At 42.6% G+C, this 25600-nt stretch overlaps 1 protein-coding gene across 10 annotated transcripts in view; it reads right to left on the bottom strand.

The window, feature by feature from the left end:
• The window catches only part of DGKG (diacylglycerol kinase gamma), a 213484-nt gene that overhangs the window by 8032 nt on the left and 179852 nt on the right, over nt 1-25600 (bottom strand). For 9 of the 10 annotated variants that reach the window (XR_001899900.3, XM_003894703.4, XM_021934584.2 and 6 more), the window contains 2 exons: nt 9361-9481; nt 6067-6127 (listed from right to left, as the gene is read on the bottom strand). Coding sequence is in view for 9 of the 10 variants with exons in the window: in XM_003894703.4 (XP_003894752.2) it covers nt 6067-6127; nt 9361-9481 (182 nt within the window). In the remaining variant the exon portion in view is untranslated. The remainder of the gene's footprint in view (nt 1-6066; nt 6128-9360; nt 9482-25600) is intronic. The other variant, XM_021934585.2, reaches the window with a different exon arrangement.

Genomic DNA, 25600 nt, shown 5'->3' with positions numbered 1-25600 from the left:
AGACGTGACATTCTTATATATCAATCTCTGTATTTCTGGTAATCTGTATTTTACTTAGAATAAGTTCCTAGAAGTATATGAACAATTTTTAAAAGTGAAAGTAAATGAACTAGATCAATGTATATTGATATTTATAACAACAGTTCTTGATACATGGGTCTGCATGCTTTTCAGAATGGCTGTAACTGTCGATACTCTTGCCTCACTGTATGAGTGTACTGGTCTCCCCATACCCTTGACAGCAATGAATATTAAGACAAACAAAAAAGCTGTGCTAATTGGTAAGTGAAACATGGCATAGCTTTCTCACGGTTTTAATTAAAAAATCTTTTATTCCTTTTTAAAAAACTTGTGATATTAAATATTATTTCATAGATTTATTAGCCCATGGCACTTCTTCTATGAATTCTCTGTTCACTATTGCATTGTTAGTATTTTTTTTTCCACTGGATTCTAATAGCTCGTTTCTTTATACCTTGTGAGAATTAACCTGATCTTTGGAATAGCGATTGCAAACAATTTGTCCTTAGTCTTTTAAAAATTCCATATTGATTTTTTGACTTGTAGAAATTAAAATTGGTTAATAGTCAAATATGCCACTTTTTCCTTAGAAAATCCCTGCCCACAGTGTAATTATGATCATCTATTTTTTTTCTGGTAGCTAGGAACATTTAATTCTGTAATTGAATTGGAGGGTTTTTTTTGTTTTGGTTTTGTTTTTGGAATATAGTTTGAGGTGAGAGGTTCTATATAATGACATTTTCTGAAACGCAATTTCTTGGATATTGTATACTAAACTGTTCATTCCTATCTAATTAGTTTATAATCTTTGTCTTTCCTTCATTAGTTTTTATGTATACTAGGGTTTCTCAAGGCTTGCTTCTGTACTATTGATTTATGTATCCAATATCATGCCAATAGCATGTTACTCAAATTATTGTGGCTTTATAATTATTTTAATATCTTGTGAGAAGTTATTTCTCAGCATTCTTTTATAAAACATCCTAGAAATTGCATTGTTTGTAGAGTTAAAAAAACAATTGCATTGGAATTTGGGAATCCCTGTTCAGGAACGTGGGATGTTCTGTGTTAAATCCTTTTTTTTTTCTTTATTGGTTAAATCTTATAGTCATCTTCATTCATTTTACACAGTTCAGTTTAGTATTTTATGTCTTTTGTTGCTTATATAATGATATTTTAAGCTTTTAATTATATTATTTGAATTGATTATTGCCAGTATATAGGAAAACTACTAATATTTGTCCATTTTTCTATAGGGTTTTATTGAAGTAATTTATCCTTTGAGATTTTCAGTTTATTCTATTAGCTTTTAATGTACATAATCTTACCACCTACAAATAATGACAGTTTTGACTCTTTTCTAAATAATTATATTTCTTTTCTGCTTCAAGTATGTATTGCATTGGTTAAAATTTCCAATGTTAAAAATACATGTCTGGTTCATGATTTTAGTGAAAATTCCTCTAGTGTTTTACTATTAAGTAAAACATTGGTTATGGTTTAACATATATTTAACAAAGGTATTCATTAGTGGGGGAGAAGCTTTCTGATCTTAGTTTTCAAGAGTTTTTATCTTTAAAAATCAGAAATGTTGAATGTAATTGTATACTTTTGGGTCATCTATTTTATCATGTAATTTTTCTATTTAAACTAATATTAGAAGACTTTCTTTTGTTCCTTTGATATGTTCAGAGGGGTGAATGATTCTTTTAATACATTGTTCAATTCTACCTACCAATACTTTTAACTATAATTCTTATGTCATATTTATATTTGGGAGTGGTCTATAGTTTTCTATTTTTAAGTGTAATTTTTGTTAGGTTATTGCATGTCTTCATTTCACAAAATGGATTCAGTAGCTTTCCATCATTGTCTATACTATGAAATAGTTTACCTAAGTATGTATTTCCTAGTAGTATGGAAGATCTCCCCAATAAGGCCACCTGTTTTAAGATCATTTAGTATGTAATTCTTCGAAATAATTTGATTTCATTAATGGTTACCAGGATTTTCACTCATCTTCTTAAGATGTTCGAGTTCATTAGAATCAAGATGATTATGTATTTTGTTTTATATATATATATATATATTTTTTTTTTTTTTTTTGAGACAGAGTCTCACTCCATCACCCAGGCCGGAGTGCAGTAGCGTGATCTTGGCTCACTGCAACCTCTGCCTCTAGGTTCAAGCAATTCTCATGCCTCAGCCTCCCAAGTAGCTGGAATTACAGGGATGGGCCACCATGCCTGGCTAATTTTTGTATTTTTGGTACAGATAGGGTTTAGCCATGTTGGTCAGGCTGGTCTGAAACTCCTGACCTCAAGTAATCCTCGTGCCTCAGCCTCCCATAGTGTTGGGATTATAGGCGTGAGCCACCACACCTAGCCTTGTTTTATATTTAAATAAAGCCATGGAAACAGTTATATTTATATTTTTATATTACATTTATGTTTTTTACATTTTAATATCTTTGATTCCTTTCTCTTTTAAAAATTAGGTTTTCAAACATCTGACATATTTTAAGAACTAGTTCTAGAGTTTCCTGTTTTTAATTATTTAATTTCTACTTTTGTCTTTATTATTTTCTTCCTTCTGCTTCTCCTAAGATTGTTTTATTATTGCTCTTCTAATTTTAGTATTATTCATTACATTTTATTTCTTTTTTATATGATGGAAGATTATGAGGCTTTGAATTTACTTCCAAACATAGTTTAGGCTATATTCTATAATTTTTAAACTGGAGCCTTCTTATTTTTATAATTTTTTGAGTAATCAACCATGGTGGCTTTGATCTCCTCATAAATCTCTTGTTTAGGAGAATTTTTAAGTCTCCAAGTGACTAAATTTTGTTTATTCACTTAATCTTCTATTAGTAATTTCTAGTTTTATTACTTTGTGGTCAAAGAAAATGACCTTTATAATTTCTGCAACTGGGTTTTATGGCGCTTTTTGCCTTGTAAACTAGTTTCTGATCTATTTTAGTAAATATGAATGCTTGAACAAATATCATATTTAATTTCTTTATGAGTTATAGAGTTATTTCATCCAAGCCTTTTTTTTTTTTTTGGCTACTTAGCCTCAAAGATGGAAACAAATATTTTAAAGCTTCTCAATATCTGTCTGTCAACTTCTTCTATATCAACCTTTTCTCAGAATATATATTGATATTATTTTTTCACAGTATATATTTTTATTCTGTTATTAAATATCTAACATTTTATGACCACTATATCTCATAATTGAGTGTACTTTTTATCAAATAAAAAATGCATTTACTTATTCTGCTTTATGCTTTAGGCACATGGGAAGGTTAGTTTGTCTAAAATTAGCACAATTAACATTACTATTTCTTCCTTTTAATTTCTCTGTACCTGATAAAGGATAAAATAAGAAGATATACATTATATATACATATGTATAACCTTTCATTTTAGATGTATCTTTTGTAAGAAGCATATATTTGGATTTTCATTTTTAACTCAATATGAGAGTATTGGTCTTTTAATAGAGAACTTTAACTCATCTATTTTTCTTTTATATATGTGTAATATATGTGTGTATATATATGTATATGTGTATATATATGTGTGTGTGTATATATAGTCTTAACATCATTCGACTTGATTCAAAAAATTTTTAAATGTTGGCTTATTTTTTGCTTTCTATCCTGTGCTACATTAATAGAGTTTATATATTTTGAATTCTTCCAGATTTGAAAGGCGTGCGCCCTATTTTTAGTTTCACTAGTGATTGTCTACCTATTAAAATTATCTTCTGATTTATATGTTTTATCATCAAAGTGAAGAGAGACAATGAGAAACTTCACGTATCTTTACTATTCCTTCAGCAGTGTCTCCTGCGTTTTTGGCCTTTGTTAACATAATCTTAGGTTTGGGATACAGGTTATTAATGTTCACATGATATGTCTTCACTTTCGAAGAATGATTTTTGCCGTTAGCATTTAGTTGCATAACCATATTTAGCAGGTTTTTGGAAACTTCATTCTAATTTCAGTGGTTTCCATTTTTACCAAAAGTTCTTTTGGGCTGCGATAGTCCATTCTTAAGGCTTTAATTTTGAATCACTTCTTAGTTGGTGTATACCTTCAAGAAGATGTTTCAACAAGGGGTACATGGGTTTTAACCCTTGCAAGTTTAAGAATGATTTTCTGTTACCTTCTGTTATGGACTAAATTGTGTCCCCCCAAATTCATATGTTGAATCCCTAACCCCCAATGTGACTATATCTGTATATAGGGCTTTTAAGGAGGTAATTAAGGTTAAATGTGGTCACAAGGGTGGGGCCCTAATCCATTAGAACTGGTGTTCCTTTAAGAAGAGAAAGGAGTGTGCAACATAGAGGAAAAGCCATGTGAGGATATAACAAGAAGGCGGCCATTGGAAGTCAGGAAGAGAGGCTTCCCCAGAAACCAGCCCTTCTGGCACCTTGGTCTTGTGTTGTCAGCCTCCAGAACTGTGAGAAACTAAATTTCTGTTGTTTAAGCTGTCAGTCTGTGGTATTCTATTATGGCAGTCAAAGCAGATGAATATACCTTTCCATATGGATTTCTGGACCTCACACTATGAAATCATTGGTTCACAAATTCTTTCATAGTGAGTTGTAATCTCTAAAGGCTGGTGTGGAGGAAGGGTGGGTGTGGGCATAGGGAGAAGTAGTTAGCTACTTCAAAATCCAGTGCTTGAATTAATAGGAATAGCAATCCAGTTTTCAGCTAGGACTGAACCAGGTAGGAGAGCGTTTGATTTCTTCCACCTTTTTTTTGTAGGGGGGTTGGAGATAGGAGGAGCTTGGATAGATTCTTCTCAATTCAGTTCCATCAAATGATAAACAGTAGAAACTCCCTCCGTCCGTCCTAACTTTAGCAGGGTGGAAAGCCATTATTTGATATAGTGTGTTTTCATTTTTTTCTTAGTCTTCATAAGATCGAGGTAAGATTTTTGCAGAGAAATTTCTGTTTTTGATAACCTTTATAGGAGATGCTACCTTTTCTCAGCAGGTTCAGGAAACCCTCTCTCTAGTAGAAGACAACTTGATGTTCTAAGTGGCTCAAAATAGCAGGTGATCAAAGTATCTGAATACTCCACTAGAGTGAGGAAGCTTAGAAACTCCACTTTATCTTTTGAAATTTGCATAGCTGCAATCTTATTGAGGGTATGACACATGTAGTATCCCAGCAGAGGCCCTGAAAACCAGAACAATGATTGCTCTTCACCACAGAAATTCTAGCTGCGTTTCTAACTGAGGACAAACTCTAAGAAGGAAGGATGCATGGCTCCTGTACTGGTGTTAAAAGGAGAGCTAACGAATACAGTAAGTCTGGGAATGGAGATACTCTATTTTTGTTAGTTCATTTGTTCAATCTTTTATTCATCATTTGACATATATTATTGTGCAACTGTTACAAACCAGGCACTGTTCTACGTTCTGGGTGATAGTGCCATAAACAAAATAGATAACCCGTGTGGTGACTCATTCAGTGGAATTTTCAAGTAGGTTATCAGGGCTGTGGGTGCACTGGTTGGGAGGCATGTCTGTGCTCTGTGAGAAATTTTCTCCCGGGAGCTCCAGCAGTCAGAGGAGCTACCCTACCAAATTCTAGGTAAGGTAAGTGTGTAGATTTGGCTTCCACATAAGGAAGCAATTTGACTTGTTCATCAGCAGAACAGTCTTCCTCTTGAGGTACTAAATTCCTTGCCATTGACATGATTCAAGCTGAGACTGTCCAGGATACAGTAGGTGAAGTCTCAGAATTCACTGACTAGAACTGTGAACTCCTCGAAGTCAGTTCTATGTCTCATTCAGTTTTGTGGCCGGTGCCTCACAGTGTCTGGCATATAGCAGGTGTTTGATAAGAGCTGGTAGGTAAATGAGTGGGTGGATAAACAAAGTGGAAGAGGGGTTGCACTAGATAGTCTTCCACGATTCCTGCAACTCCGAGATTCAGTGATTTCATATTAAGTCAGTGCCCTAAAGAGCTCAAAAATAAGGCTGCTCATCCCCGTCTCAAAGATTGGCAAGACTCACCGTGCAACATGGCTGCATCCAGGGTTCTCCATCCACTTGCATTGGCAGCAGCTTGTTTGTCCTGGAACCCAGAACACCAAGAGAACACAGTGAGCTTTTTCAAGTGAGAGAATCAAGGTTGTTCCCACCAGGAAAACAGAAGTAGGAAAACCTTATCTGCCCACCTAAGAGTGGTTCTCTAAGACTCTTTTGGAGAACTTGTTAAAAATAGATTTCTGAGATCACCTCAGGGAGTCTAACTTGGCAGGTCTGGGGCCAGGCCCAGTGGTCTGTGTTTCTGTGTGTGTGTGTGTGTGTGTGTTTTGTTTTGTTTTTTTGAGACGGAGTTCTGCTCTTGTTGCCCAGGCTGGAGTGCAATGGCACGATCTTGGCTCACTACAACCTCCACCTCCCGGGTTCAAGCGATTCTCCTGCCTCAGCCTCCCAAGTAGCTGGGATTACAGGCATGCACCACCACACCCGGCTAATTTTTTGTATTTTTAGTAGAGATGGGGTTTCTCCATGTTGGTCAAGCTGGTCTCGAACTCCCGACCTCAGGTGATCCGCCTGCCTCAGCCTCCCAAAAATGCTGGGATTACAGGCGTGAGCTACCGTGCTCGGCCAGGTCTGTGTTTTAATAAGCACTACAGGGGATTCTACTGCCTTGGTCCTCAGACCCCAGTTTGAGAAATACTGCTGTGGATGAGCAGTGAAATCCACAGAAGTCTGGGACACAGTGACCAGTGAGCATGGCAGCACCACCACTGAGCAGATGCTCCTCAAACAATCAGCTAGAAGGCCCGGAGTGCATGCCAAAAACTCCACTCTGAAAGGGGAACTGGCCTGGTCTCTATGTTGAGTGAGAGGTTGCATCATGTCAATGAGGTAATGTCTCCAATTTATACAACATACAGCTCAGGTCTGAGTGTGTCTTGCCTTGCAATCTATTCTAACCTCAATCCTGTTTTTTGTTTTGTTTTGTTTTTGAGATGGAGTCTCGCTCTGCCGCCCAGGCTGGAGTGCAGTGGTGCCATCTTGGCTCTCTGCAAGCTCCGCCTCCTGGGTTCACGCCATTCTCCTGCCTCAGCCTCCCAAGTAGCTGGGACTACAAGTGCCCGCCACCATGCCCAGCTAATTTTTTTGTATTTTTAGTGGAGACGGAGTTTCACCATGTTGGACAGGGTGGTCTCGATTTCCTGACCTCGTGATCTGCCCTGCCTTGTCCTCCCAAAGTGCTGGGATTATAGGCGTGAGCCACCGTACCCGGCCCAACCTCAATCCTTTTAAAAAATCTCCTGAACAAGTACACTCTGGGGTTGCATGGATTGTGGGCCTGGCTTACCTGGGAAATGGGGTCATCCAGGAATACTCTCCCCAGAGGAGAGGTAAAAGTGTTGCCTTCTTGCTTGAGACAAGGCTTTTCTGGCCTTGGCATATGGATTTTTTAAAAAGCGACAGAGTCTCACTCTGTTTCTCAGGCTGGAGTACAGTCATGTGATCATAGCTCACTACAGCCTTGACCTCTTGGGCTCAAGCAATCCTCCTACCTCAGCCTCCTGAATAGCTAGGACTACATGTGCACATCACCACACCTGGTTAATGTAAAAATCTTTTGTAGAAGGGGGTCTTGCTATGTTGCCCCCATTGGTCTTGAACTCCTGGCCTCAAGCAGTCTTCCTTCCTCAGCTTCCCAAAGTGTTAGGATTAAAGATGTGAGCCACCACCCCCCGCCATAGATTTTAAAAGGAGAGAGATGAAGTTTTCTGACGTCCCTCTGCAGAAGAGTTATGAATTCATACTACATTGTCTTTGGAAGAAAAGGCAGGCTCTTTTGGAGGCCTCTGGTCTGGGTGAGCAGGGAACAGTTATCACCCATTGACATGGAAGCCCTCACCTGGGTTTGGCAACTGTTCTGTTCTTGAAATTATAAAATGGGAGGGAAAAGCTGTCTTCTGATGTGATGATTCTCTGATCGACCCTGAGGGTATTTAATAATAAAAACAATAAATCTACTAACAAAAACAAGAGTAAAGAGTGGCATTTTGGTTCTTGAGGCTGGGGATGGTATTCAGGAAATGGCCAGGAGGATGGGGCTCCTGGCTCACTCCCTCTGTTTCTATCTGGAAATAGAGCTACTGAATGTGAAGAAAAAGTCCTCCTCCTTATACATGGCTTTTGGATTCCTCAAGGATCAGGATATTCTGTTCTCTGTGGTTTTCATAAGTTATGGCTTAGATGTGTTAACAGACTGCACCTACTCAGTATTAGAGTCCTGGAGAATGGATAGGACTCAAGAATTAATCTGGAAAACAGGGACCGCATCAGGACACCAGCTCAGAAAGAAAGGAGAGCAAAGCTTTGGAGAATAGAAAAGACAGAAAACAAAAAGAGGAAATGAAGAAAAGGGGTCGATGGAGCAGACCTTCAGCTAAGAGACCTCAGGGAATCTGCTGTGGGGACCTTTCTGAGGAATGCAATGTAGTGCCAAGGGCAGAGTTTCTTCCAATGTGCTCTGATAATACTTGCCCATGGGAGAAAAGAATTCTGTGGTCAAATACCTTTGGGAAACCCAGCATCCTGTGGACTCCTCTAGGCGATCCCCAAGGCGTGTTAATAGATTTGGTCCATAGTAATTCAGTGAAAAAGGAAAGGAATAAAGACTTCTGACATTATCAGGTGGGAGAAGAATCTCAGACAAAGTATGATGAGCTGCATTGATTAATCAGAGGCAACTGAAATCAGAGGATCCTCTCGATTAGACGTCATCTCTTCCAGGAGCCTGCAGTGGCTAACCTGTGTGGTCTGTATCCTAGAGTTGTCATCCTCTCTGTCAATTGTGCCAGTTTTGCTGATGTTGATGGCTTAGCATACAAAGACATATAGGAAATAGCATTTCTCAGGTCACTGTCTGAGAAAGAGCAGAGCAGAGCAGAGACATCGTTTTTTCATCAGAGTGTTCCCTCTGGCATCCCTCTGCCATCTATCTAACATTTTAATTTGCAAATATAAAAACGCCAAGGAGTTGGACCTTTGGTCTCTGGACCATTTAATCTTATACTCCTGTTTAGAGAACTTCACCAGATCAGTTTAATAGAACAGCAAACTGGTTGTGGCGGGTCCTCCAGTTGATGTTTTAGATGGGCGCATTACATCCTGTTTGGGAAATGGTCTACAAAGATGTTCTTTACAAACATCATCAAGCTTTTGTGCTGCACTCTCCCTGCCCTAAAATCCAAAGATGGCTTCTTAGTTGTCTGCACGAATGTGTAGGGAGATGGGGAGACGCAGAGGCTGTTTGGTGACAAAGAGGCATACCTGATGGTGACAGAGGAGCACTGGGCCAGCCTCCTGCCTGCACTCTTCAGGCCGGTGTAGATCTGCCCCATCTCCATGGCTCCTTCTAGCCCCACCACTTCAAGGAGTTGGTCACTGAGGTCTGCAAAGTGAGACAGCAAAAGTAGTGCATATACATCTCTCTGTTCCTCAGATAAGTTCTGGCCAGAAAGTCTGGTCCCCAGATGGCTAATGTCTGTATCCCTTCATCTCCCACCAAACACCTTTTTCATACTCACTCTGAATAGGGTGTTTCCCCAAAGATCAATAAATGTACCTTTTCATGAGGAGATGGTCAGTTTTAGTGAAAAAAGATTTTGATTCAGATATCATATATATCCAATAAATAGGTTACCATATCAAGAAGCCTCTTCAAATGTAGAGTGACATAAATGACAAACCAGCTATTTCTGATCATTTTCAACCTCCCAGTGCAGCTAAAGATATATTGGTTTGGAACTAGGATAGGAAGGAATGTTGATGAGGGCCATTACCCAAAGCTGGACCAAGTCTCTTTTCTCTGAATGTCTGAATAACATTTGGCCCCACTGACAACGACTGATGGTTAATTAACCTCAAATTTGGCCTGTGGTAAGTCACTGGTGAGCCAACCTCCTTGGATATCCTCAAGAAAACCAGTGACCTCTTTCAGGACACCAGGTGCCTAATCTAAGCCAAGGAAAAGAACATTTCACCAACATCAGAGTCTGTGAGCCCACAGTAGAAAAGGAGGGGCAGGAAGTTGGAGGCTCAGGCTCAGAGTCACTCAGGACCAATGGTCTCCCACAGTGGGATTTGCTTCTCATTCAGAACTTAGATGAGGTCCTTTTCTTCAGCATTGCTGAGGCTTGGATGGTGGCTCCGCAGTTTCTTGTGAAAGCAATAGCAGCATTAATGTTTGATGTTGGGCTCAAAACTCGCTTTTCCAACACAACTTTCATTTACTTAAAACAGAAGCAAAATAAAAAGGCAGATTTTTAAAAAGCTTCCATTCCTCTGCCTACCAAGACAAAAGTAGCTTTCTCATAAGTTGTGGCTAATCACTAACATCCCCTTAATATCTACAAACTAGAAAACTGTGTCTGTGTTAATGCTGTTGCTTATTTAACAGGTGGCTTCTATCTTGTAAAGTGCCTCCTGGTATAGTATAACAGTGTTAAGATTGGCAAGGAGATATTTGAGTTTGTCGTTACTCTTGTTTAGAAGGCTAACTATTGTTTAAAAAACAGTCTCTTGACGGATGTATTCCTAGTGAAGACAGTTAAACAAACCATTGGGCTGACCACAAATGTGTTAACATTGCTAGTCTAAATTACTGACGATCACTAATGGACATTAGCTGCCAACAGATACACGGCTTGCATCAGTCTTTCTGTGACAGGCACATAGCTTTTCCCCTCTACCTCTGTTGACAATCACATTCTCCCCTCATACTCCTTTCTTCATGTTTGTGAAAAGATACTGTTTCTCCTTAAACACTCCATCTCATTTGGACTTGGAATAAGAATCCACGAAAGGGTAATGTTTGTTTAGGAGAATGCTCCAGGCTCTCTGGAGTTTGGACCTATTAAACAGTGAATGTCTAAACCTCTAGTCACTTAATTAGCCTCCTTCTTACCAAAGAGGGTTGAATAACGTTGGATGGTCTAGCTCACTGTGTCATTCCAATAGGGTCTGTGAAAACATGGGCTATGAATGTGCATGTGTGTGTTTTTGTATGTGTGTGTAAGGTAGAGAGAGAAGGAGGATGGAGAGGAAAACGGAGGAGGAGAGAAAGGTATAGAGTATGTCTAGGGGTGAGGGGGGTTGAGGTTTGATGTTGGGCTAGGAGAGAGGGGGAGAAAAGAGAAGCAGAACTTTTCAGAAGTCTCTTGAGTGGCAGAGACAGATGTCTTGTAAAATGTTGTTCTTTGTACCAGGCTTTGGTATCTGATGGTGCTGTGATAGTTCAATGTTTTCCCTCCTTAAAACATTCCCTGGTAACAAAATGTTCTAAGAAGCAGGGAACTTAATAGACTCAAGTGTTTCAGCTTTACAATGTCTTGGTCTTTTAACAAATTTTCCCGTTGAATGGCTTTAACTCCAAAGTTGTTATCACTTCCCACACATTACCTTGCAGCTATCACTTCCCACACATTACCTTGCTTCCTGGCTCTAGAAGAGAAGTAATGAAGGCTGATCTCATCAGCATGGTGGGTGGGTGGGGGCAGGGGCTTACACAGATGTGGGACTGAGGAGATTTGTAGGGAAAGGGGCTAGGATCTTGGCATACTGTTTGCCATCCTGCCTTTGAGTTTTCCCTGGCAGAGAGAGGCTGGGATGACTACAACTGAGGCAAGACCTGATTGCTCTTTTACTTCTCTACCATTGCCTAACTGATCTTTCCTTCTACTTCCGAGAATGCCTACAGAGAGGTCTTGAGGTAAAGAAATCTATGTAACATTGTTTCCCAAAGTTATAAGACCACAAGACCCTTTTCTTGTGTGTGATGCCTATGAACAACCCACAGCTTCCATTTTTTAGGAATGTATTTTGGGAAATTCTGGTATCACTTAATCCCCTTTACTTCCTCTATCACAGAGAAACTCAGGTACAACTTAAATTTGGAGTTAAAATGAAAGAGAACAGAATGCAAGTCAGTGTCTAGGCACACAGAACAATTAATGTTTAGATTGAGACATCTGGTATACCGGGTGTCTGTTTTACCTTAAGCATCAATGATTCAGGGTGTGATGTTGGCAATTCATGTCATCTCCATATTGCCTTTACACTCTTCAACTCACTAGTATTTAAGATGGAATGTGTATGCATGCACCTTAGTGAAACAGGAATTCATTCACTCACTCACTCATTCATTCAACAGTTACTGAGTAACAACTCGGTGCCAGACACTGTCTTGTAAGAGTTGGGATGCAAAATGTTCTATTGTTGAAGGGCTCTTAGCCAAGAGGGAGAAACCAAGTTAGGTGTAGAAAATGCTGTAATTGGACTGCAGGATCAAGGAAACCTGAGTGACTGATTCTGCTGGGGCAAGGTACAGAAGGCAGGTGTTCCAGAGCTCTAAAAGAGGTCTTGAAGGTTGAATGAGCACCAAGGTAATTTCTGGGTTGAAAAGAGGAAGGAAGAAGGACATTCCAGGCACAGGGATGATCATGGGTGGGGCTGGAAGGTCACAGGATGAAGAAAAAAAATAATTAAGCAATAAACCCACTTGGCAATTTCATTGTGAAATATAAAATGTATTATTTCCTCAGGAGAATTACTGTCCAGAGACTCTTTTTGGCCAGAGCTAGAGGAAGAGGGTCTCTGGGCCAGCATGAGCTTGTCGCATCCATAGAGCTAGGACTTTCAGTGCTGCTCTTATTTATTTCTTGGTAGCAAAGCCTTGTACAGTGTTTTGCGTGTAGTGAACACATAATATAAGCGCTCCAAGAAAAGAGGATGATAACAAATGGGAAAATAGAAAAAGGAGAATGTGGAGGCAAGGGAGGAAAAGCAAGGATGACAGTAGGGGTTCCAATCTGGCCCATTCAGTTCAGCCTCCAGGAAATGCAAATCTGATTATGTCATCCACATATGAAAAGTCCTCAGTGGCACCCGTTATAATACCAAGGGCTGGCCGGGCTCGGTGGCTCCCGCCTGTAATCCCAGCACTTTGGGAGGCCGAGGCAGGCAGATCATCTGAGGTCAGGAGTTCAAGACTAGCTTGGCCAATAGGGTGAAACCCTGTCTCTACCAAAAATGCAAAAAAATAAAAATAAAAAATAATAAGCCGGGTGTGGTGGTGGGTGCCTGTAATCCCAGCTATTTGGGAGGCTGAGACAGGAGAATCGCTTGAACCCGGGAGGCAGATATTGCAGTGAGCCAAGATCGCACCACTGCACTCCAGCCTGGGCGACAGAGCAAGACTCTGTCTCAAACAAACAAACAAACAAACAGAAAACACCAAATGCTGGAGAAGGGAACATGCAGTGTGCATACTTTCACACTGAAAACGTAAACTGGTAGGAAGGAAACAATTTGGCCAATTTTACTGAGTATAAAACTTCCTTACTGCTTGATCCATTAATTTCTTTCTTGGTATTGATCATGAAAATCACTGATAGAAACTAACTTCATACAAATATGTACATTGAGGCATCATTTGCAACAGGAAATCTCCCTGCCCCCATTTCTTCCTGTATGGGAATAGTTAAATAAGTGATACGGTATCTATGTGATGAAATTTTTTTGCTGACATTAAAATATTTACGAAGTTTCAATAACATTAAATATTGTTTATGTTAAAATGTTAAGTGTGAAGGCAAGATGTAAACTTACTTGTATAGCGTTCTTTCAACTAGGTAAGAATATGCATAAAAGAGGCCGGGTGCGGTGGCTCAAGCCTGTAATCCCAGCACTTTGGGAGGCCGAGACGGGCGGATCACGAGGTCAGGAGATCGAGACCATCCTGGCTAACACAGTGAAACCCCGTCTCTACTAAAAAATACAAAAAAAATAGCCGGGCGAGGTGGCGGGCGCCTGTAGTCCCAGCTATAGGGAGGCTGAGGCAGGAGAATGGCGTAAACCTGGGAGGCGGAGCTTGCAGTGAGCTGAGATCCGGCCACTGCACTCCAGCCTGGGCGACAGTGTGAGACTCCCTCTCAAAAAAAAAAAAAAGAATATGCATAAAAGAAAAGGACAAATCCCAACAAAATCTTAACGGTGGTGAGTTCTGGGTAATTAAATGAAAGGTAATTATTATTTTCTTCTTTATGCTTTTTGGTATTTCTTATTTTCCATAAGTATGCATTAATGTTATAACAAAAGTGATGTAGAAAAAGATATCAACTGCTCTTCACAGTTATAAAAATAATGCTCACACTCTCCGGTTTAATGCCCAAGGTCCAATTTCCATCTGGCAAGGGGCTGCCTCTGCAGTTTACTTCCTGTCTTTGTGGGACTAGATGCCTGCTGCAGACACACACAACATGTCATTCCCCAGGCAAACCCTACTGTTTCCTCCTCTGTGCTTTTAAATATACTCTACATATGCTTTCTCCTACTTTCATTTATCTATCAAAACTCAGGTCAAGTGTCATCAACTTCCAGAAGTTTAAAAGGAACTTCAAATTCCTGTGCCTGCAGTTTGACTTAGATGCTCCTCCTCAAACTCTCCCAGGTAGATATAGTCAAAGAAAGAACAAGGAAGACAAGGGCATTGATGATATTGGCTGTGGGCAGGAGATGGCTGCAGTAATTACTGTGCCACAGGGTCTAGGTTGAATAGGAAAGGAGATGGACTGAATGAAAAGGGAGAAGGTGAGTAAGAGACTTAAGGAGTTCTAGAAACAGCTGTTCTGAGACAGTGAAAGAGAGGGTTGGGGAGAGGAGCTGTGAACAGCACTAGCTGATGACAAATTCCACCTGTAGTCCCAGTGGTGGGCAGCTGAAATGGATGGTGGAGGGTGGGATTAGAGTCAAGGAGAAATGAGGCTAGGCCAGTGGTTCCTAAACTTTGCTGAGTGTTACAATGACCTAGGGAGCTTTTAAAATCAACAATACCAGGTTGCACCCTATACCAATTAAATCAGAACGTGTGAGCATAGGAGCTAGGCATCAGTCTTTGTTTTTAAGTATTTCCAGGTGATTGAAAAATGCAGCACAGTTTGGGAACCGCTGGGCTAAGTTATTGGGTGGATCATTCCCATTGGTCAGTAGTTCTCAAAGTCTAGTTCTGGACCAGCAGCCTCAGCATCACCTGGGAACTTGATAGAAATGCAAATTCTTAGGCCACACCCCAGACCTACCCAATCAGACAGTCTGGAGTTTGGGCCCAGCAGTCTGTGTTCTGACAAGCCCTCTGGAAGATTCTGAGGCATGCTTAAGTTTGAGAACTTGGGCCTTAGGCAATAAAATTGCCCAAAATATATACAGAAGTTGGAGTGAAGAAGAATGTCAACAAGTTATTTCATGACTGCTTTGATCTATTGCTATTTCAATGGAAAATTTGAAATAATAATATTGACCTCAAAATGGGGTTATGAGATTTAAATGGCAGACCTGTATGTGAAAGTGGCTGGCACAGAGTGGGCACTCAAAATACATTAGTTTCACTTTCCTTTTTCTCCACGTTCACCCTGACAACTCCCAATAGTCAGTCTATCTACCTTGTTAGAGCTGTGTACAAGAGTCCCTAGGCCATAATATTAAGGCTAAAAACATTTTCTTAAATCTTCAATGTTCCTCATAGTTTTACGCTTCCTGTAAAGGTCAGAACTCCAGATGAGCTTAATACGGATGAGTAAAGGCTAGCAGAACACTCTGGGGCACATCTGACATGTCCAGTCTTTCTTTGGGAACATCTGGAAGCCAAAACAAACAACAGAAACAAAAAACAAAAACAATGTTCAAGTTCCTTAGCTAGGTGTGCAAATATCCCTCTGCTTGGACAACTCCTGTTTAGCCTCCTGGGATGCCCCAGGCACCATGATAGTAGTTCCTTCTTCTGTGCTTAGATAGTGGATCTCACCCAACAACTGGCTCTGTACGTATCACTCTCTCAACTCCATTGCAGGACTGTGTTCTTGTTTTGTTTATCTTTGTATCTCTAGCAACTAGACCAGCCTTTGGCATATAGAAGGCTCTTGATATATGTTTGTTGAATAAACTGAATAATATAGATGCTTGAGAGCCAAAGACTTTGACAAGTTTGGCTAGAAGAAGAAAAGAGATAATAATCGATAATAATAATAATAATAATAACTATAGTTGCCTGCGGTTATCAATGGGGGATTGGTTTTAGGACCCCTGCAAATACCAAAACAGATGCTCAAGTCCCCGATATAAAATAGTGCAGTATTTGCATATAACCAGTGCACATGCTCCTGTTACTTTAAATCATCTCTGGATTACGTATAATACCTAATACAATGCAAATGCTCTGTAAACGGTTGTTATACTGTATTGTTTAGAGAATAGTGACAAGAAAAAACGTCTACACGTGTTCAGTACAGGCATAACCATCCATTTAGGAAAAAAAAACCTTTGATCTGCTGTTGCTTGAAGCCACAAATGCAGAACCCATGAATATAGAAACCTGACTGCACTTGCCCAGATTGTACTGGGTAACAGGTTTTCCATGAATTAACTCATGTAATCTGCATATAACAGTCAATTTCTACCCAGCCTGGTTTTTGCTTCTCTCCTGTATTGCATAATTTTTCTGTCCATTCTCTTCCTAGTTGCTTTTTTCTTTTCTTTTCTTTTCTTTCTTTCTTTTTTTTTTTTTTTCTGAGATGGAGTCTTGCTCTGTCGCCCAGGCTGGAGTGCAATGGCATGATCTCGGCTCACCACAACCTCTGCCTCCCAGGTTCAAGAGATTCTGCCACCTCAGCCTCCTGAGTATCTGGGATTACAGGCACCCACCATCATGCCCAGCTAATTTTTACAGAGATGGGGTTTCACCATGTTGGCCAGGCTGGTCTTGAACTCCTGATTTCAGGTGATCTGCCCGCCTTGGCTTCCCAAAGTGCTGGGATTACAGGTGTGAGCCACCGCACCCGGCCCCTGGTTGCTTTTTTGCATTAGTGAAAATTCAGTCATTTAAGAGGCAGGGGAATCTCTGGGTGTCCTGATTTGGGCTCTTCTTTTACAGTGCCTTTGAGAAGTGTGGGATATCCTTAGCTTAAGAGGATGCTTTGCTACCCTCAATCCCACTCCTACTCCACTTCCCCTTCCATCAGCACACGAGGGTTCAGGTCTTGGGGCTGCCATGGAGCAGCCCGGGGAATCAAACAACCCTGAAAAGAGGTGCAGGGCGCCTGACTATGTATGGAGCCAAGAGAGTTTCTAAACCATACCGCCATAGTGGCAAGGAAGCCTGCCCCATACCTTAGAGCATCTGTGTCATGTGATAAAACCTGTGGGCCCTGTTCGTTTACCTGGGTTACAGCAGCACTGGCATGCTAAGATGTTAGGTGCTATTGTTTGGGCTGCAATCCTGTCAGTTCAGTGGATAACAGTAGTTAGCCAATGCTCATGTTGAGCTCTGACGGGCAGGGGTATGCATCTGATTCATTAGAAATGCAAACAGGAATTTGTCACTACTTAATACATGGCCGCTGATAGAAAAACTGGAGTCACAGAGGTAAAGAAAAAAGCTGGGAAACTCTACACTAAGTTCTTGAGGATGGGACTAATGGCTTAATTGCTGTGTCATTTAGGGTAAGTCATTTGTTGTCTCTGAGCCTGTTTTCACATCTCGAAAACAGGGGCTGCATTAGTCTGACCAGGCTTGCATAAACAAGCAGCCACAGGCTGGAGGGCTTAGAAGGCAGAAATGTATTTTCTCACAGTTCTGGAGGCTGGAAGTCCAAGGTCAAAGTGCCAGCAGGGTGGGTTTCCTCTGAGACCCCTCCCTTTGGCTGGCAGTTGGCTGCCCTCTGGCTGCCTCTTTACAGGGCTGTTCCTCCATGCATATGGCCCTTGGTGTTTCTCTGTGTGTCCAAATCTCTTCTTATAAGGACACCAGTCAGACTGGATTAGGGCCCACCCTAATAAACTCATTTTAACTTAATCACCTCATTAAGGCTCTGTCTCCAAATACAGTCACACTCTGAGGTGCTGGGGGTTAGGGCTTCTTTGATGCGTGAAGTTTTGGGGGACACAATTCTGCCCATACAGGGATAATCATAAACCCTACTTCGTGGGTTATTCTGAGAACAAAAGAGATAAAGAATATCAAGGTGTTCTATAAAAAGCCACGTCCCTTATCATTGTGCTACTGAGAAGCTGACAAGTGCTGTGTGTGTGTGGGATCTTCTTACCCTCCTCAGAAAGAAAGGACACAAGCCCAGTTTTGCTTGCAGTGGGGCCAGGTTCAGTCCCCACAGTCTAGACAGGTGCGTGGGAGCTGGCAGGCCTCTTTGCAGACTTAGCCCGCTAAGGCTGCGGCAGGCATGTCCTCGGGCTCCTCTCCTGCCTCCAAATTTCCGTGGAGATGGGCATGTGTCCTTGGTGGCTCAGGCACTCAAAGCTCAACAAAGCTGGGCACTGCTCAGCTCCTCTGAACCTCCCAGTTGGACTGGTCTGCACAGATGAAACACTGCTCCTGGCAAAAGAGCTTCAAAGCACAGCTCAAAGGCAATGTAGTCTGAAAAAGGCCTAGGGGTGGGGAAATGGAAGGAATCCTGAAATACTGTTTCCTGATCTTCTACAGGGGAAGGGGACTGGGGTTCCCCAGGAACAAACCAATGAGTAAGAAAGGAAAGCTCTAACTGGTCAATCTCCATTCCCACGTTCCCGCCTGGCCTCTCAAATCACCAGGCCTTCAGGCATCCCAACCATAACTAAGCTGAAGAATACTCTATGATTAATGCTTTCCCCAAAGAAACTGACCCTGTCATAAAGAGAGAGGCAGAGGGCTTATTCCTTGGTCTTCCATGAACCCAGCACAGAGAATGTACCCTCGTGACAGGTTGTGAAACAGCATGAGCTTCGGACAGAGTTGGGTCTGATCCTGTCACTTGGAAGAAGGCTCTTAACTTTTCTGAGTCTGCCTTTTATCTGGAAAATGTATTAATAGATACAATAAGTCACTGGCAGGGTTGTCTCGAAGTTTAGAAGGGATGCCCTCAAATACCTTGTATGATTAGGATGGGATCAGAGCAGCACACAGAGGGCCCTCAAGAAACACTTGCTCTTACTGCAATTTTATGTTTCTTTACAAAGGGATATCCTCAGGAAGTTCCATCTTTGCCACACAGTAAGTGCATGGCCTTCTGTAGATGGTAATTCATGTAACTTAGAGAAGGTTATGGAGGAAGAGAAGGAGATGAGAGGGAGGGAGGGGAAGGATAGGTGAAAAAAAGGAGAAGGGAGGGGCGGGGAGGATTCTGAGTAAGAGAAAGGCAGAGAGACGGTAAAGAGCAGAGATATTATGACCTTGAGAATTTAGGGTGACTTGCCCTCTGGCAAGTGAAGCATCTCTATTCCTTTTTTTCTTTTTACTCCAAAACAGGGGGGAAACTCACCCTTTTATTTGAAAATGAACTCCCCTCCTTTCCCTGTGGCTGTGTGTGTGTGTGTGTATGTGTGTGTATGTGTGTGTGTATGACACAATCCCACAACCATCCTGGTTGCCTTCTCTTGTTCCTGGGCTGAGCAAGGTGGGAGCAGAGCAGGTTCTAGACATCTTTAAGGCATGGGTTGGATACTCTTAGGCCAGTTGGGTACCCCGCTCCTTTGTGCCATGCCCTTGTCACACTGGTTTGTGGGTTTCTGCTCCTCTCAGGGCTCTGTAAGCCCCATCAAAGCATACAAGTGGCCAGAGGGCATCGAGTGGCCTTTGAGTCTGGATAATCCCATTGGGAAGAGGTAGGAAGCAGAAGCAGGGAGAGCCACTGCTTTCTGACAGGGAGAGGGCCTGCAGAGCCTGAGGGAGAAGCGACGTGTGGGCCCAGCAGGCAGGACTGGAATTGTGTCTGTTCTGGCTCTGTCTACTTGTGTGACCTGGGAAAATCACTTCCCTCCTCAGGGCCTCAGTTTCCCCCAATTGAGGGTGGAGGCATCCTATCCCTAAGGTCTATTTGCACTTTTTCAGCCAAGATGGAGGCTGGATTTCCTGATGGTCTGAGTCAAGGGCAGACGGGTAGGAGACCTCACCTGTCCTCACACTGTGCAGAAGACGGAACATTCAGTACAGCCCTACACTGAGGCAAGAGAAAGTGTGAGGGCCTGCACACAATGGCCATTGTTGTTGGTTCCTGAAAACCTGCTTATGTGGTGGGCGGGGCAGGAAAAATATGTCCTCCATTCTGTGTGGCTTTATCTTCTGGGATTCCCCAGGGCTCCAATGAAGGTGCTGTATATTGGGGGAGGTGGGCTTTGAAAGCTCTGTGCATGAGGGTCAGGTGCTTCAGAGTGGGAGGCAGTGCACTGGCAGAGCTGTATGGTGGGGAATGTCCCAATGGCTCTGAAGCAAGGGTCTGACATGAGCACGGCCCTAAGAGAAGCCAAGGGTGGGGATGTCCTTTAAGGCCTGGGAGCCATCAGAGCTATGGAATCTTGATCTGGTGGTCCCAGTGAGGTCCAGTGCTGGGCACAGACTCCACAGCCTAGACCTTTACAAAGGACAATAGCAGGAATTGACACATGGGATCTAATTAAACTAAAGAGCTTCTGCACAGCAAAAGAAATGATCAACAGAGTTAACAGACAGCTTACAGAATGGGAGAAAAATGTTGGAAACTCTGCATCCAACAAAGGTTTTTCTTTCAATCCTCGTGGCAACTCCGTTAAAAACTACTATCCCAACATAAACAACAACAACAACAAGTCCTTCAGGCTCAGAGGCTAAGAAACTTGCCTAATATCAGAGAGCTGGCATACCGTAAAGCTGGAATTCAAACCAAGGCCCGATTCAAAAAATAAGCTCATTCGAAAGGACGCAAGGCAGAGACAAAGTACCTTGGAGTGACAGGGTGTCTGAAGGCAGGGAGGTGAGCTTGGGTGGGGGTGAGCCTCTTCTCATCTCCTCTTAGGGAAACCTTGGCTACATGATCTTATTAAATGAAATGCTGAATGCTTCGGCTTGAAGGTAAAATACTAGTTGCTATAGTATCTGGCATTACTTTACCCACTGAGCTCAGGAATCTCATTCAGGGTACACTGTATATAATAAAATAAATCAATTAGTGGTAAGATTTTCCAGCTTAAATCAATCCTGATTCTCAGGCGTGGCATATATAAGGTACATTCCAGAGATCTGCATTGGCCAAACTAATCACAGCTCGACGGGCTGCCTACAGCACCTACTATTGAGAGATCATCTTAGAAAGATCTTATAAAGGAACTAATCACATTCCCTAAGATCATCTCAGATTCTCCAGAAAGGCAAAGTTGGAGGAAGAGCACGACAGGGAGGGCCTTTTTCTGGTGGTTGGGTCAGGGTTGGCCAGAAAGGGGGAGGTGTGGGAGGGCGTTGGGTGTGTGTGGAAAGAATCCTATGTTTGGAATACTAGGATTTGGGCTCTAGTCCCAGATCCACCAGCTAACACAGTCTTGGATAGGTCAGTTAACCTCCCTGGGCCTTGTTTTTCTAATCTATAAAGTATTCCTCAGGGGTGCTGTAGGGGATTAAAATGAAATGATGAATGCAAAATATTCCTGGCATCTAGTGCTAGATCCAAGTAAGTACTTAACACATGCTGGATGAATAGACCTGAAGATGAAAAGAGATGGGCGCCGGCCTCACGCTAGAGGTGCTCAGGGGCAAAGGTCTCTGCCGATGTCTCTGTTCTGCTAACAGAAGCCCCTGTTGATGGGGAGAGGTTTGAGTGTGGAGGCAGGCAGGAAAAGGCTGAGCTTGTTGGGAGAAGGAGCAGGGGTCCTGCTGGGTGGTTTGTGGGGAGGGAGGAATCACCTGTGTGGCAGTGTCCTCTATCCACCCCTTACTTACTGTTGGCTCTGTCCATGCTTCCCTTCGGGCTACTAACTCTCAATTTGAGGTCCTGGAGCTGGAAGCCCGCATTCTGCATTAGTCTCCTCACTGGCCTCGTTGCCACCAGGTTCTTTCCCTTCCTTGCCTCGTTGCCACCAGGTTCTTTCCCTTCCTTCTAATCCAAACTGCACGTGACTCTCAGATCCTATTGCTCCTGGCTGAAAAACCTTCATCTCTTCTTATTATTCAAAGGATCATGTTCAAACTACATGAACGGTCTCCATCTTCCAGTCTTTGCTTTGCTCCTTCTGTGTTTCAGTGCCCAACCCATGTTGCCTTTCTTTTACTCATTGTCTTTTCAAATCGTTTCGAGCTGCCAGGACTAACACACATGCATTTCATCTTGTTCATTCATTTGTTCATCAAACATTTGTTGATCACCTACTAGGTGCATTGCATGGTGCTGGGCAGCTGGGGCACATGTTCTGAAGGGGAGGCCTCCTTGCCTCCCACACTCTTTTTTTTTTTTTGAGACAGAGTCTCGCTCTGTCACCCAGGCTGGAGTGCAGTAGCACAATCTTGGCTCACTGCAAGCTCCGCCTCCCGGGTTCATGCCATTCTCCTGCCTCAGCCTCCCACGTAGCTGGGACTATAGGTGCCCGCCACCATGCCTGGCTCATTTTTTTGTATTTTTAGTAGAGACGGGGTTTCACCATGTTAGCCAGGATGGTCTCGAGCTCCTGACCTCTTGATCTGCCTGTCTTGGCCTCCCAAAGTGCTGGGATTACAGGCGTGAGCCACTACACTCGGCCACCTCCCACACTCTTACAAACTCGTGTCTTCCATTCCATGGTGCTTGCCCATTATGCCAATATTAACATGATTGTTCTACAGATATTTCTTACATATAAATAGTAGATTGTCAACTACTTGAGGCCTGGACCACATTGCATTTTTGTCCCCTCCTCTGCAGACTTGGAGCACCTTAGATACTTGAAGATGGGTTTGAGTTCAAGCTCTATCATGTGTTATCTATGTGATTTTGGCCCAGTTACTTAATCCCACTGAGCTTCAATTATGTCCTGAGACAAAATGGATTAAATAATTATGCAATGGTTTTGTCCCATAAGTAGGTATTCAATAAATAACAGCCCAACATATATTTGCTGATTAAGAAGATTAAACACTGCTATGGACTGAATGTTTGTGTTCCCCTCCCTCCATATTCATATGTTGGAGCCCTAATTTCCAATATGATGGTATTTGGAGGTGGGGCCTTAGGAACATAACCATATTATGAGGGTGGAGTCCTTAGTTAGGGGGAGTCCTTAAGGTGATTAGTTCCTTTATAAGAAGAGATTGGGAGAGATGATCTCTCCACACGAGGATACAGCAGGAAGCGTCCATCTGCAAACCAGGAAGAGGACTCTCACCAGGAACCGAGTGTGCTTGTGGCTTGATCTTGGACTTCCCAGCCTCCAGAACTGTGGGAGATCAATTTCTGTAGTTTAAACCACACAGTCCATGGTATTCTGTTACAGAAGCCCAACTCACTAAGAAAAACACTTCTTGCACCAAATAGAAACAGACCAAAGAGAATACCAACATTCAGGCTGTGCAGAGCGTGTGGCCAGGATGGACTTTTGCTGTGGGATGGATCTTAGGTGGTGCCCAATATTAAATGGTCTATGAATTTCTGCAGGGGAACAGAGACCAGTTTGGGGGTCAAGATGGGCAAGCGCAAGAGGGAAAAACTAAGGTGTCTAGTCCTGCCAAAGAGCCTAGCCTAGAATTTTCTTCTGTATGTGAAAAGTGAAAGGTTCCTTGGTTCTGTGGTTCTATTTTGAGCAGCAAACCTCCTGAGGCAGGAATTCAGTTGGAGTTCAACTCCAGCTCGAACCTGTGTGAGCAAGTTTTTCCTCTGCAGCTGCTGAGCAGCCTCCTGAGGCACATTTCCACCTCTCCAGGCCCTCCCAGGTCTTGGAGAAGGGAGTGGGAGAGGGGAGGAGACACAGCTGGAGTCAGAGTCTTCCTCATTCAGACATCAGCTGAGAAAGAGTGAATGATTGCTTCACTTGAATTTCCAGTGAATTTGAGTTGGGTCAGGACCAGCCAGAAACTGGGAGGCTGGGGTGGGGTTGGGGTGGTTACTCTGGGGTTTGTAGAAAGAATTGTACGTTTGGAATACTAGGACTTGGGTCCAGTACCAGATGCACCAATTAGTGTGACCTTTGATAGATCAATTAACCTCCCTGGGCTTCCTTTTTCTAATTTATGAAGTTTATTCTTGGTATTTTTTGGAGGAGAAACAAGACCTACCAATGCAGTGCTTCTCAAAAACTTCAGTGTACGTGTGATCGCCAGCAGATCTTGTTGAAATGCAGATTCTGCTTCAGCAGGCCTGGTGTGGGACTTGAGAGTCTGTGCTTCTGACACACACCCATGCAAGGCCAGGGCTCCTGGTTCATGGACCACATGGTGTTCTAGCGCAGGGATTGACTAACCATGGTTTGAGGATCAAATCCAACCTACTGTTTGCTTTTGTAAATAAAGTTTTATCAGAACACAGCCATGCCTGTTCATTTAAATATTGCATATGGTGGTTTTCATGTTAAGTGGACAGAGCTGAGTAGTTGCATCAGAGACTGTATAATGCACACAGCCTAATTATTTTAATAGTTACAACATGGCCCTTTACAGAAAAGGTTTGCCAACCCCGGCTGTAGAGGACTGAGGATTGGTCTGTGTGAGCCAGAAGGTCTGCATTTCTATCTGGGTTTGGCCAAGGGCAAGCCACTTCACCTTGCTGGTACTCACTTTCCTTATCCAGGGAACAAAATAATATCTACATTTCTAGGCAGCCTGTGATTCTGGGATTTCAATATTACATAGAAAACATCATAGTTTCTATAGAAACAGGCATCTGAGAACCACGTTGAATGGCCGGCATTTGGAAGCTGCAAAAACATACCTGGCCTAACCCCGCAGAGTCTAGCAAGGCAGATCCCATCAGATGCCATGAGAAGTCTATGGAAACAGACCACAGCTACTCTCTGATGTTGAGTCAGCTCGGAATAGAAATGGGCTTGAGAGGAAGGAAGAGTGAGAATTGGAGGCTGGCCTCCCGAGCTCCAGTACAGGTGCATGCTGGCAGAGGGGCTCTGGCACAGCGCATGCCAGCATCACTCACACAAAGTCATTCTTGCTGAGAGACCAACTCAAAAACAATTCCCTAACTCACTGCTCCATGTTCTCCTGACTGGGTGCATTTGGTCAACCAATATTAACAAGCTCTTTCGAGGCCTCCGAGACTCTGCAAGGCACAGGGATACAGAAGGGTTTATGACATCTGGGGCCTCCTGGGGGCCTCACAGTCTGATGGGAGAAACACCATGTAGATAAATAATTATATGAGAGTTCCTCAAGCCAGCCGTGAAGGGAAACACGTGACTCTGGGTCTCCAGCTTGGGCAACAGGTGAGACATCAATAAGGCAGGGAACATGGGTACGGGAAGAGGCAGTGTTTTTAGAAGGGGGAAGGATGTGTAAAGATGGGGAAGATAATGACTAGTTTGGGGCATGTTGATTTCAACGTGGGCTGCTTGAAGGACTAAATGACAAAGCTGTGAATTCCTATGAAAAGCAAAACAGCATCTCTGTAGGCCTGCAAATGTTGAACGGGAATGACATATATGTTGCCATGGTTACTTCCCAGAGCTGAGAAGAGTCCCAGTGCACACACCCATAGTACTTCTGGGGCTCTCTGGGGGTTACCTGCCTTGCTCTGTCTCGGCCCACAGG

This window comes from Papio anubis, chromosome 2, assembly GCF_008728515.1.
Source record: "Papio anubis isolate 15944 chromosome 2, Panubis1.0, whole genome shotgun sequence".
Lineage (NCBI taxonomy): Eukaryota > Metazoa > Chordata > Mammalia > Primates > Cercopithecidae > Papio > Papio anubis.
Note: the sequence above shows the minus strand (reverse complement) of the source record. Positions and strands in the feature narration are given on the sequence as shown.